Here is a 13748-nt window from a genome sequence, read left to right on the forward strand (position 1 = left end):
TCTAGCTAGCGTTACACAATTTTAATTTCCCAGTTTAACCCCAATAAAGACACCATGACATTTGTGAAAAAAACTCTAATAAGTATTTATTGTAAGTTGTTACACTCTCTAGCAGCACTATGCAAATGACAAGATATTCAAGGGCAGTTACAACAGATTGGCCTTTTGTCATAACGCAAAGATGGTGAGTGGTTTTCCGTGTAAACAGAGACCGAGAACCGGACCACAGCTTTCATACAGCAGGCGAGACTCATCGCAAGGCCTCTCAGAGAAATGAGAAATAAGCCCCATTTTTAAGAGAAACCAACAGAATCATAAAAGTGATTTTTTTTTGTTTGCGGGTGACAAAAGTTACAATTTCAGTTCTGACATAATAGCTCTTATTCGTCCGTCATCAACCAACATTAGACATTATCGTCTCTTTACAAAATCTTTACGTGTTGGTAAAATTTAAAGACGACAACTGTGAGAAATGACAATGAAATGAAGGGAACACTTGGAGCGGGTTTTATAGTCCAACCGGATGATAATGAACATGTTTGGCACATGGTTTTTTCTTTTGTTGGAATTCACCAGTTAGAAAAAAACAATTTTAAAATGGACATTTAGATGCAAAAGTACCGTTGTTTCGTTACATCCGATTTGAACCGTCATGCAAAGATTTGCGGAAAGCAACACTATTCATTATCAAAAGTCGGTCACAATGCACACATTTGCTTTCTCGAGGTACATAGCGAGATGAGGGGTCCACGACAACGTTCGGACGCTACACTTGAGGCCTCCCTGCATCTCACGGCACTTTGGACAGCAAGTGCTTGGCAAGGCTCGACCGTCAATCGGATCCTTTCCGGGCCCTCGGTTGTTCTATCAAACTGGCAGCTCTTGCGCTTCCTGAAATCCCAATAAAAGTCACCGTTGGACCGACTTTATTAAAGTTGCGGTTGGGGTCGTCGTTTGTGAGCAATCGTTTTGTTGTTGTTGGTCTTATTTTCTGCTTGTTGTCTGACTTTGAAGAAATCGTGTTTATCGGTCCTGAAAGAATTTTCCGATTGTAGAATTTATCTCGCAACCAGTGGACTAACTCATGCTAACGGACCAACTGCTGACCTTCGCACTATCATGTGACACTCAAGAATCAAGTATGCTTCAGTGAAAAAAATACGAACCCCTCAAAAGAGTTTTTTTTTTTAATTTTCTGCATACTGCAGTACTTGAATACATACTCATACAGTATCGTTTGTAGCAAATAACTGAATTATTTCATTTATTTAGCAAAAAGCATGCTCAATAGAAAAAAACTTTTTCCCCATCAGCTAAATGTTGAAATTCCCAATTTCCGCCTGCGCTTTTTCCATCATCTCTTGACCTTGAGGCTTAGGCATCGAAATCAATAAAGAGAAAAGTGATCGCCTAAAATCCATTAGTCCCACACCAGCTAGTTGAGCACGACAAAACTGTAACGGCGGAGGAGTGTCGCCGCTCTGCCAGCAAATGGTGGTATTGCATGTCAGAGAGAGAGGAAGCTGGAGCACGAGAAATAAAAGTGACGGATTTTGAGGATTTCTTGGGAAAACAAACACGAGGCACCAATGTTGAGGAATCGAATTTTGCGCTAATCGATAAAACCTGCCGGAGAGATCTCTGGCGTGAATAAAGGCCAAAATCGAACCTCAACGCAAATCTTTTTAAAAAGTGGCTCAAATTTGCTATGTGAACATTGACGCATTTTAGGAATTTGTTGGAATAAAAATGGGAAAAAAAATGCCCACTTCCCATGGATGACGTCATCCACACAGTGATTGTTAGCGAGGATGTGGCTACAAAAATGAGACGTTTGAAGGTTGGAAATCGACGACATGCTCTTAGTTTAGGTAAAAAAGAAACACCTTTTCACAGACAAAATCAAAAGTTCACAGGAAGTTGATTTTACAAGCTTGTTAACACATTTCAGCCCTTCAAACCTTTTGTGGATGTAAAAAGGACTGAACAGAGACGGACGGGCTGGAGATGGGTACTAAGAAAGTCATTTGTTTTTGTTTTCATTTTACAAAATTGTACACAATAGCTAGCTACTTTTCTTCGCAAGATGCCAGCACACAGCCACATAATGTCAGACAACATTTATTTGTTTTTGTATCATCACGAAGGCATATACTATTTTCTCTGTATATTACTTTTTTATATAGATATTTATGTGTATGTGAGTGTGTCTGTGTGTGTGTATATATATACACATACATATACGTATATATAAACATATATATATATATATCATATATACATACATATACATATATATATACACACTATATATACTATATATACACATAAATATACACACACTTACAGCTAAAAACAAAAATAATAAGCGTACATTTTTGCTGAGTGAGATTGAAGGATTTCAGCAAAGGGCAATGTAAACCATGGTCCATCTTTTAACGGGTGCGAGCGGAACCTCGCCCTTTCCCAGCAATACATTTGCATAGGCAAAAATGGGATTAGCCCTTAGACAGTGGTTTCCTGAATTATTTCTCGAGATGCAAAAATTGTAGTTGAAAATCAGAACGAAATCAGACAACAATAAAAATCATGTCTAGGCTAAGCTCTCTCGAATGCACCCCCGTGCCCGCATGCCGCCACTCTTATACATTTTTGTCTGTGCACATTTTGTAGTTTACAGTGTTAGGCTTCAAGTATATCTACAAAATAACAAAACAAACTGAAAAAAAAAAAAAAACTGACAACTAGATGTGAAATAAATTAACCGACATGAGAGGTAGTGAAAAGCCTACGGAGACGCTCGTTTGTTTTCATCAAAGGAGAAACGATAATCATCATCATAATAAAAGTGTCAGTAAGGCCAAAGCTTCGCAAACCTCCTCTTTCTCATCAGGACACTTCAGCTCTTTAAAAAAAAAAAAAAAAGAAAAAAATCAAATAAAGTGGAAATGGCTGAGCACCGCCACCACCGCATTGCTTCACATGTTCATTGCTTGTAAAATCCACAGTTATTCAACACAAAACAAGCACCTTGGCTGCGTGAAAGTCACAATAAATTAAACGGGGAGGGGAAATGGACACCGAGCGGGAAACACGCCGTGCTCCCGGTCCAACTCTCCCAAGTCTAGAACCTTCCGGCTCGTCTCCCATACGCTTTGAACACGGCACCACCAAGGGCATAAATTGTTTTTATTTTGAAATGTAAACTTGATTTGAATTGCACCATGATGTTTATTTTATGTTTTTATCTGAGTAGTGTGAAACATTCTCGTAACTTTAAAATAATCATTTTTTTACCTAAAAACAGTTGCCGATGTGACTCAACTGGGCGCATGCATCCACAGCGAAGGAGATAATAATGTGGCCGCCTGCATGTGTTCTTAAACTCGTGGGAAACAAGGAGGCCTTTGTTTTCATTTGACTCTGGATTCAAAAATATATTTTGTTGTCAAGATTTTTTTTTTTCAATCTCCAAAACAATGTTTCTATTGACTCCGCTGATTGATAACATTGACTACATTTGAATGTACAGCAGAACCTCCAAACTTGAACCCAATCTGTCAAAGCAATTTTGCAAATGTTTTTTTTCCAGGCTCAAAAACCTTCAGGCTATGGTTTAAGGAACAATTTAAAGTCCTTAAATGTTATACAAGAGACTTTAGCCACAACCAAAATAAAGTAAATGTACTCACCCTTTGAAGGCTGACAAGGCAGGAAGTTATCTGCAGAGCGATACCGTCACCGAGTTTAAAGGTATTGCTGCAATTGATTTGGTCTGGCAAAAAGAAAAAGCTCAAAAAAAGAGCAAAGGACACTTATCAGCTCAAATTTAACATTGTGGGCTGTCAACAGCATTTTAAAAAAATCATATCTATTGCCAAAACATACCCACAGATTTTTTTTGTATTGGGGGATGTGGTTGAACTTCAAGCTGTTCCACTTTTGGAGGTTCCACTGCAACTCATCAACTATCAAACGTAGTTTTGATCGGCATGACGACCCGCGTGTTGAGCGTCGGGTCGGTGCGGAATTGAAAAATCATCAGAGGTGCTTTATATTGGCTGGCAACTAGTTTGCCGGGTAAAGAATGTGAACAACAACAACGTGACATCAGCTACGACCACTCAGAACGCTTCTCAATACGACACTGTCATGGAAGCAGGAGTTCAGAACATTCAAATTCTCCTGTCACATGACTAATATTTTTTAAAAAGTTAATCAATTGTCCCCGGAATTTATCAAGGAAATTTCGTGCCTATCCCTAATTTTGACTCCGGCAGTTTAAAATCTAGCATAGCAATAAAGAGACATGGTTGCTAACTAGGCTAACCACAGTACATCCAATTGCACTTTTTTTTTTTTTGCTAGCCTTCTCTTAAAATGGCTCTCGACCAAAACTTGGCACGTCAACGTCAGGTAGTTAGATATGTAGGTGGCGATACAGAGTGCTCCCATGTATCAACAAGTAGTGGCACAGTTTTCGCAAAACACTTTAGGATCTGATAGATACATCATTCATCTATGTAGCAATCAGTAGTATTATCGGAGTGAATTCGACAACTAACAAAAAAAAAAATATATAGCATAATACTTCAGTCATGCACTTTCTACTGCATATCAACAGGCCGGGCGGGCCGAAAAAAATTAGTTATGGGGACATTTGGCAAGACCCCGCCCTACATTTTGTCCTCTAAATTCTTTAAAGCGACACTATCATGCGTTTTAAAGTCAGATTTTTTTTCTTTTTTCTTTTTTTTTTAGAAAAGTAGTCCAAAGAATGTATGTGTGGCGCAAAGGCATGCTAACTTAGCAAGCGGCTCTAGCCTAGCGCCCACAGAGTAGTGTTAGCATTGTCGCTAACGGACAATTTGCTGGCTAAAACGAGTTCTCTTCTCCTCCGCGCAGTTGACATCATGTTTGGCACCCGCTTCACCTCACAGAAAAAGGCCAAGGGCCCGTTATCCTAACCGCGTCAGTGCCTGAATGTAGACGACTACTGCTGTGTTATTATTATAATTTATTTTGGACCTGTGCTTGTCAGGCTATGAGGGTACGAATGGGAAGCAGGACGAGGGGAAAAATAAAGGGATGGGCGGGATTAACTGTGGTTGTTTTCCATGGGGGGGAAGGGGGGGCTACAGCAGCGCCACTTGTGCAGCCAATATTTTCTCAAATCATGTGTGAAGGCATTGTTGAGTTACATGTAGCTGCCCAACCACAAGTCTAGCCCTTACTCCTCCCACGCGAAAGAAGGAAAGTGCTCGGATGGACGGATAGATGGAAACGTGGACGGGTGCTGCTTCAATGTGGACGCCTCCCCTTGAATAAAACGACTTACTTTCCCTTTCCGGAAAACTAGTTCAGAAAAAAAAAAATTGACACGGTTGCAGTCGTCGGCGTGAGATAGCCTTCCTTTCGTTAGCTCAGAATGACATGGGGGGGGGGAATGAAAAGTAAGGTGTCATTATTACAGTACAGGAATAGTTGGCGTGTCCATTCTCTCTCTCTCTCTCATGTTCTCTCTTACTTCCTGGTCCTGAGGAGTCCAGTCTAACATGACCATCGAGACATCTGCGCTCGCGAAAACAATCAGCAGCCGGAGAAGGCGGCCTCGTCAAATTTGACCTAAAAGCAACCAGCAAATTCACATCACCGGCTAGAAATTGCTTAAAAATATAAATAAGAACAATAACCAGCTATCTGGGATTTCATTCAGTCTTTTTGCAATCAAGAAAGAGTTTGTTTTTCCAAACCGGACTTGTGGCACCATAGTTGACGACGTCGTCGTCGCGATGGAGGGTAAGGTGGGGTGCGGGCGGGGTCTTTAGGTGTCCAGGCAGGTGCGCCTCCTGTTGGCGAGGAGGTCTCTGTAAACGCTGGAGTTGAGGAAGCGGGGGAAGGAGTCCCGGTGCATCAGCGTGTAGATTTGGAGCTGTGCCTCCTCGTACATCAGGCTGCTGGGCTCGGCCAGGCTCTGGTTGATGCCCTCGCGTACCCGTGAGTCCAGACTCACCTGGGGCCACAGATGAGAGATAGAAAAGGGCTGACATTAGGCTCAGTAAACCTCTAAAGATGAGATTCTCCATCAGCACCACCAGTGATATGCAGGCTCCCTCTAGTGGTGTGCAAAATAATCAGTTTAGTTATTTTTCTATTGTTTATACTTTATAGACTCAGGTAATTAAGTACCATTTATATTTTTATCACTGTTCATACACACAGCCTTATCAAACAAAGGACAATTAATTGTCAGTGGTGTGTTAATCAGCTTTCAAACAAAAAGCCAAACCTCTTTCGGCGACAGTATGGACACGTAGTCTTCGTATATGATCCTGGCCTTCTCGTCCACCACTGAGGGATCCGTCTCCTTCTTCAGCTCGTCGCAGGCCAACCAGAAGAGGAGGTTGTCCTCGCTGTACTCTGACCTGAGGAACTCCCGAAAGATCTCCCTGCCCTCCAGCGAGCGCAGCATCATCTCAAAGCTCCGAGACCACGACAGCACCTCGTCGAGGCTGGGGTGTCTGCGGCAGGACACGCTAGAGATCAAGACAACGCGGTCGTGACTACGCAGCGTGGAGGCCGACGCGGGCTGAGGACTTACTGTTCTTCTGCAGCTTCAATACTGTCCATCTTGGTGCAGGTCTGGCGTTCGCTTCTCTCCATCCGGTCTTCACTCCTGCATGGGAAGCAAAAAGCAGTCTTTGATTTACATTCATTACATCAGATTTTTTTGTTCTGAAAATATATCCAAGTATATATTTTTTTAAATTTTCAATATGGGTCCAATACTTGTATTGATTTTTTCCAACATGTAAGCTAGTCATCTTTGTTTAGAGGAAGTATGACATGGACAAGTACGTAAATGTGTTCCTACACGTTCTGTATAGTTCTGCGAATATGCAGATACAAGTCAGTCCGTTAGCTTGTGACCAAGGCAAAGACAACGCTTGCATTATTTGTTGTTTGCTATTAATGCTAGCGCACAAAGCTAGCATTCATTCAGACTTAAATTTCAGTAGTTAAAAAAAAAAAAAAGGAGGGGGGAAGACAAAAAAGTATCCCGTTGGCTTATACGTATGTGCATTTATAGAGCGCTGCATTTATTTGACAAAATCAGTTTCAGTCTAGTAGGGATGTCCTCGTCTCATTCCAATTTTTTTTTTTTTCAAGTTTTGTCCATGTGACAAACTTTCTCGTGACATGAATGGTGAGACAGGCCGTGTTTTGAGTCTTTTGGCAGAAAAGAAGAATGCTGGGTCTCGGTTTCTTTTATCATCCACAATCTAAGGGACGAAATAAAAATGCTGCTAACAATTCGCCGGCGACAAAAAATAACAAAAATAAAAGCGCTGCCATCATGAAATTCTTAGTTTGTATCACGCAGCCATTAATCAAACTGCGTGCGACCGTCAAGCCAGCAAGACGATCTCCACTAAACATTGCCACACATGCAGTGAACAATGGCCTCCTGTCAACACACTAAACACACATGCTAGCTTAGCTTCCCTCCGTCCACTGCCGCTCTGTCTCACTCGCCCTGGTCCATAATGCAACAGACACTGCGCCGTCTATTTTTGTCCTACCATGGAGGATCTCTGCTTCCTCTTGTCAAAGTCCCCATTGTGCTGCCTCTAATAGGGTAAGCGGGCCACAGCCCCCGGGCGCCCTCACAATAGGGCTAAATATACAGGCTGTTCTTCACAGCTGTTTTGCATGTGATGAGAGGATGGAAATAGAAGAGTATTGTATGATGGCGAGTGAGCACCGGGTTAGAGGGGATGAGCGAGGAGGGGCCGAGCGAGATGGGGAAATCTGATAGACCAGGAGACGAACACGTAAACATCACCACAGAAATTGGAGGGGGGGGGGGGGGGTCAGAGCCGCATGGAGACTCGGGAGACTCCTTCCAGGCTTGACAAGCTGCCAGCCTGCCGACCTCTTCAGATGGAGTGCTGCGACAGAGGCGACATTCACTCACTGCTTTCTTGGCCGAGCGTGCGGCGGCTGCCGTGTCGCTCGCAACCGGATGAGGCGGGACTTTGTGCAACTCGGGCTGGATTTTAATTAATTTTTGGCCCCACGTGAACTTGAATACACAGCCGATGATGTCCTCGCTAACAGCTGCCAGATTAAAAGGAAGCCCCCCGTCCACAAGCTTCGAATAGTTTCTCGGCTATTTTGCTGGGGGGGGGCGCAAACGGAGAACCTACCAGAGACACTTGCAGCAGCCGCACCAGCAGAGGCAGCAGGTGTTGGGTCGGGGTTGTCCGGGGACCTGCGGTGGGGCCTCGATGTGCGCCGCCTGCCTTTTTCTCATCTCCACTCCACTCACACTCCGGGGCTGTAGAACACAAAATACACTTGTCAGTTGACACAACTTGCAACTTGCATTTACTACCTTATCATGCCCATTTGAATTTGATTAATCGTTCCGTAAATCCAATTTAAAACATTGCGGTTACGAAAGGTTTCACGACGGCAACAGTTTAAGCCGCTGACAGATTTGTGCACTGAACATCCAATCCGATGTTCAAGGATGATTTGCGTGCATGCCGTGTTCCACCTTGGAGACGCCGTGGAGCCCTGCCATGCTCGCCGGGGGGGTTCCCCTGACATTTCACATGCTTGGAAGGCGGACATGAGCGAGGCCTTGGGTTAGAAGTGTGTGTGTGTGTGTGTGTATTGCAGATAGAAGCCGAGGGGGGGGGGTGTAGAGAGAGAGCCACTTAACCATCACACTGCAGCCTTTCTTTACGGCAGCGAGCACTGCGGGCTAATCTAAATAAAACGCCTCGCTCTAAGAAGTCATTTAAAGTGCCTCAGACAATAACGCACAGTGCAGCCTTGTCACTTGATTTCTTAAACGCCCGGCGAGCGAGGCGGCCAGCTGGCGGGCTGGCTGCGAGTTAAACGGACCTGGGAAAGCCTGCTCGCGCTGCTGAGCAAACGGCGCTCTCGCAGAGCCAGCCTGTTACATCACAACTCCCGACATTCGTCTCATGGGGGGGGGGGGGGTGAATTGTCGCAGAATGCAATCAAAGTTGCAGCCCTGAGAAAAGAAAAAAAAAAAGAGAGAGTGCCTACCTGCTCATATCAAACCCGTCATTAATACCTCCGATATGAAAAAGAGCAGCAGAGAGGCTCGCAAATCTATTCCTGGCGCAGCATCTCGTCTCCCGCGTCCTGATCCAGCTGGTCTGCATATGGACATAGGACGGACGGGAAACTAAGGCGACGGGCTGTGTGATATGCAAATGACGTCGCCTGACCACTGGAAAGTGCATCAGTTATTCAGCAACCAGGCAACCAAAATAAAACTGGATGCAAACGAGAGTGGGCCGCAGCTTTGTTGTGAAAGCTGGAGAGGCCAGGCTGCTTTGACAGCACTGCTTAGCGCCGCCGTCTTGAAAATACAAATTGGGCCGCGGGAGCACAAAAGGGACACTTGTGGGAGGTTTCTGGAGCATCAACTAGAGCTCCGAGAGGAAATGGACTCTCAAAAAGGTAGACAGATGACCGTTTTGGACATTCTTGACATTTCAGCCAGATTGGTTTCTGAAAATCTGGACTTGACTTGAAAGAAATGTGTTTTCCCGCCACGTCTTACCATGAATTAGTTAGTTGTTGAAAGCAGGTCAGACAGAGTGTTCATGGCGTGAGGTAATCGGTTGCCAGACGATAGCGGGGCCGCTCGGCGGAGGGGCCGATAGCGGCTAATGGACTGCCTCGGTAGCTGGCGGGAGGCTCGGGGCAAGGCCAGGTGGTCCTTTTTTACCAACGGCAGCAGCGCTTAGTGCTTTCACCATCCCTGACCAGAGACGCTCGTGGAAATCTCCTCCCTCAGCTCACAACCGCGCCTTCGGTTTCTGCTCTCGCCCTCTGGGCTTCCTCCAATCTCAGCCAATGGGTCGTTTGTGGACTTGAAAGTACAGCATCTGGAGGGGGGGGCAAAACACATGAGCTAAATCACATTTGCCAACCAATATGCTTATCAGACTAGGCAATCAAAGACAGTATGATGGAGACTTGTAACCAGATTGAGGCCAATCTGTTGCGCAACCAACGTGGTTCCTTTGTCGTGGCTGCTTGTTCGCTCAAACACAAAAACTCCAGAACAAAAAAAACATTATACTCGATGGTTTGCGACTGCGCTAATGCTAACATTGCTAAACTCTAGCGGGGGAAAAAAAGAAAATAAACCCTTTTTTGTTGTGGACTATTTTGTAATTTAGTCAGAGGGCCGTTATGACACTGAAACCAAATTTTTTTATCTCACTGCATTACAGATACACAGCAAATTAATGGATTACTCGCTCCAAAATCACAAATGAAGGGTTTTCAATTATTGTTTCTTATTGTAAAAATTAATAATAATAATTGGATGGCTTGGATTGGATGGCAATAGCCGCATATTTGTGACATCAAATTATCATTGCCTAAAGTTAAGCGCTTTGGAGCAGCAAAACAAATTGCACAGTGTAAAGGAAGCGTTGTAAAGCTTACGCTTCCGGCAAGTTTATCAGCGTAGTTTATTGTCACTCTGCTTATTTTCTGCTATTCACGAGTGTTTCTGAAAACAAATAGGAACTTTCTGTCGAAGAGGACGTCCACTGTTAATCGACATAGCAACAACAACAAAAAACATCCTAAACATCAGAATCCAAGCAATCTTTTTTTTTTTTTTTTTTAAAGGACATCATGAAAAATAACCCAGGCCGACTTTCGCTGCTTCAGCCAAACACCCGAGCCACAGTCAGTCATGCCATTTTGCTGCATTTTCTCCTCGGAAAGGAAACTGACTAAGCGTGAAACGGCCTCCCAGCCTGCCTACCCGTGTGTTGATTTGGGAAATTGTCTTTTTCAACACAATCCGACATAGACTGTGAAAGGGAAAGAGAAGAGACATTCGTTTGAATGTTTAGCAGTATTGTGGGACACATTTTTTTTTCAATAGCCGTTAGTTACATTCGGATCTTTGTTGTTGGTGGGCCGGCCCACTCCTCTGACCACTATTCACATCAGCCTCATTCATTATTTTATTCATTTCAGTGATGTTTTCCTATGCTCACAAAAAAAGCCAAGATTTGAACCCTTTCCACCATTTCTCATTCCTGCATTGACTTAGTCATCTTTCGTCCACAAACTGCTTCTTTCTGGCTGCCATCACATGACACAACATGCCAGCCCGATACGGTTGCGAATCTGCAGCCATTCCTTCTGAACTTTAAACCAAAAAATACAAGTCGTACTTGTATGCCTTAACGGTCCTTGACGAAGGATTTTGCATAGCCTGCATTAAAAAAAAAAAGAACCTTTTTCCTTTGCGAATGGCAAAAGTTTCCAAGAGGAAGACAGGCCACAAGCAAAATGCTTCCAAAAATAAAAGATTTTCACATTGTCATGCATGGCTTGCCAAATTTAGGCCCGAGGCCCTAAAAGTAGAAGTTTGTGTCCACGTAATTTCCTCGGAACCCGTCATTTGATTTTCAAAATGCCCATCCCAAACATAACCAGCATTTTGACAGATAGTCATTTTCCGTCTAATTTTGTCATGTTGCTACTTAGAGATTACTTTGGTGGATATTTTGTAGCAGTATTGTGTATTTATGAGCCCCAAGTAAATTGCAGAAAGCAATAAGTGACTGAGTAGAACAATGAAGCATGATTAGAACCTTCAGCGGGGAAGTCTGGTGACACTCAACACGGAGATGGTGCTCTCGTTTGCTAAACCAAGGAGCTGAAAATGGAGGTTCTTTGCACTAGAAAAAGTGCTGTAGGTTGATATGTTGCATCTGCCTCAAGGCCCCCATCTGCCGCTTTTCTCCTGAACCTGCTCTCATCGGGGAACTCCAACTATTACTATTAGCTCCACTGGCTAGCCGCTGCTGCGAACCCACCCGAGCGCAGCCGCCAGCCGAGCCCAAACGCAGTCAAGGAAGGCGGCGACGAACCTTATTCCAACGACAGCCCTATCGCTGTCGCTCGCAAGCCGCCCAAGAGTCGCTATCTTCGGAGGGAGCCGCGCTAGCTGCCATGCTAATCACCAAGCTAGCTTCTCCTCCTCCGCTGCCGCGGCCGGTGAGTGTGCCCCCGGATTCGCAGCGCGCCCAAATCAAGCGTCGTCTTACCGCTTTGTGTCAGACTGTCAGTGTCCCAGGGTGGTGGGTGCGCACGCCACGGTGTGTCGACGCCTCTCGGAGGGCATCGTTAATGTGGATTCGGCCGCGGAACGTCCATCGCCGCCGTTTTTCCGTCCATCCGCCCCACTTCAGCACCGAACGCCGCCGAGCCCCTGGATGCACTGCGCATGCGCGCTGCTCTCTGCCTCTGCAGCCCATCATCAGGAGGGCTCGTCCCAGATGTTTCGGACCGGTACCCTTGCACTCAAACAAGATGGATGAGGGTTACAATGATTTTTAAATAGTCCATGACCATGACATTTATCTCAAGTCGGCACCAGCGGGTTCACCTATAGAATGAATGAATGAATGAATGAATGAATGAATGAATGAATGAATGAATATCTAGATAACCCAAATTTTTAAAGTAAATATTGAATAGTGAAATACCACTAAACAAGCAAAGGAGAACAATTCCTTCCAGAAATCCTTAAAAAGATTATCGTATGTTTCATATTTGCCTTCCTCAACATTTCCTGTGCTTCACAACTCACGGTCCACTGCATTTTATATATAGTAAGACAAGATGAACTCGAACTATGATGCGAAAAAGCAGTCAAGCTGTTCATTCATCAATTTTTTTTAATTCTGGTTGTTCTCTACCATAGCACAAGGGGGCGCTAACGCTCTTTATCTATTTCAAGTACTTAAACACATCTACCATCCCTTATTTGAATGGGAACTATAAACTATCATTGTCACCGTCCCCCTCCCAAAAACACAATTACCAACAAGATATTTCATAGCCAACAATTTACACAAAAAACAAGCGGCGAGGATTGATTTTGCTATTTTTTTTGTCTTTTCATGTGATGGAAGATTGCGTGTGAAAAGGTCAAGAGATCCCAAATACTCTCAAAAGTAACCTCCAGATTCACCAATTCATATTTTACGATTTATTTTTACAAATGTTGCTGTATTTTTGTTACTGGGGACGAAGGTGTTTCAACATCCCTCCACACTTCCAGATAAAATCACCACCTACACTAACTTTTGAAGGCCCAAATAAAGATAAGAATAAAGTAAGGTCTTGTGCGCATTTAATTTGAATTTTTCTCCAGGACACCAAATGTAATCTATGGTGTAAACTGGAGCTGAGTAGCCCCCAAAGAGTTCTTCTTACTGATGTAGGCACACAGACAGGCAGCCCTTTTTATGAAAAGCCAATTTTTCTCCCCGAGTGGCTTTTTCTATCATCATAACACATTCTTTATGTCTGGCGCCAAAGTGCATGTGACTGATGCTAATGGCGTCAGGGAGGTGAACGACAAATACGACCGATAAATAGACAAGATGGAGCCACTAATCATCCTTAATCGTCTTGCTGGTCTGCAAGAAAGAGATTGTAGAACATCTGCAAGTACATAGTGATCAATATTTGTGTGTGGCTTCTATTTTATTTTTATTTTTATATTTATTGTAGTATCATTTACAAGAGTAGTTAACTGTTTTTCTGAAATGGAAAATGTATTCTTATTTTTCAGTACCTAATACAAAACAGACAACAATTGGCTAGCATATGCCAACATTTTCATTGGCCAGAGGAGCATGGAGGATTGTGCCCCACAA

General features: G+C 43.8%; 1 protein-coding gene across 3 annotated transcripts; it reads right to left on the bottom strand.

Moving 5' to 3' along the window:
* Window positions 1-60: 60 nt before the first annotated feature.
* On the bottom strand, window positions 61-12331 carry rgs17 (regulator of G protein signaling 17). 3 transcript variants are annotated; one of them, XM_049735515.2, is made up of 6 exons: window positions 12129-12331; window positions 9608-9935; window positions 8211-8341; window positions 6602-6676; window positions 6290-6521; window positions 61-6013 (listed from the first exon to the last, which is right to left on the bottom strand). In XM_049735515.2, exons 2-6 carry the CDS (start codon window positions 9608-9610, stop codon window positions 5825-5827), a joined length of 630 nt encoding a protein of 209 aa, XP_049591472.1. In that variant the 5' UTR covers window positions 9611-9935; window positions 12129-12331; the 3' UTR covers window positions 61-5824. The 3 variants fall into 3 exon arrangements, with proteins under 3 accessions (XP_049591472.1, XP_049591471.1, XP_068508622.1); XM_049735514.2 differs by having other exon boundaries at window positions 6290-6536; window positions 12129-12329; XM_068652521.1 differs by lacking the exons at window positions 9608-9935; window positions 12129-12331 and adding an exon at window positions 9085-9601 and having other exon boundaries at window positions 6290-6536.
* Window positions 12332-13748: the final 1417 nt, after the last annotated feature.

This window comes from Syngnathus scovelli, chromosome 12 (genome assembly GCF_024217435.2).
Source record: "Syngnathus scovelli strain Florida chromosome 12, RoL_Ssco_1.2, whole genome shotgun sequence".
Lineage (NCBI taxonomy): Eukaryota > Metazoa > Chordata > Actinopteri > Syngnathiformes > Syngnathidae > Syngnathus > Syngnathus scovelli.

Excerpts from the sequence above, each read along its gene's own strand:
- rgs17 (XM_049735514.2), bottom strand. Across the intron at positions 6,677-8,210 it reads GGCTGCTGCAAGTGTCTCTG|GAGTGAAGACCGGATGGAGA; the intron begins GTAGGTTCTCCG and ends CTTCCCATGCAG. Across the intron at positions 6,537-6,601 it reads ATTGAAGCTGCAGAAGAACA|CGTGTCCTGCCGCAGACACC; the intron begins GTAAGTCCTCAG and ends CTTGATCTCTAG.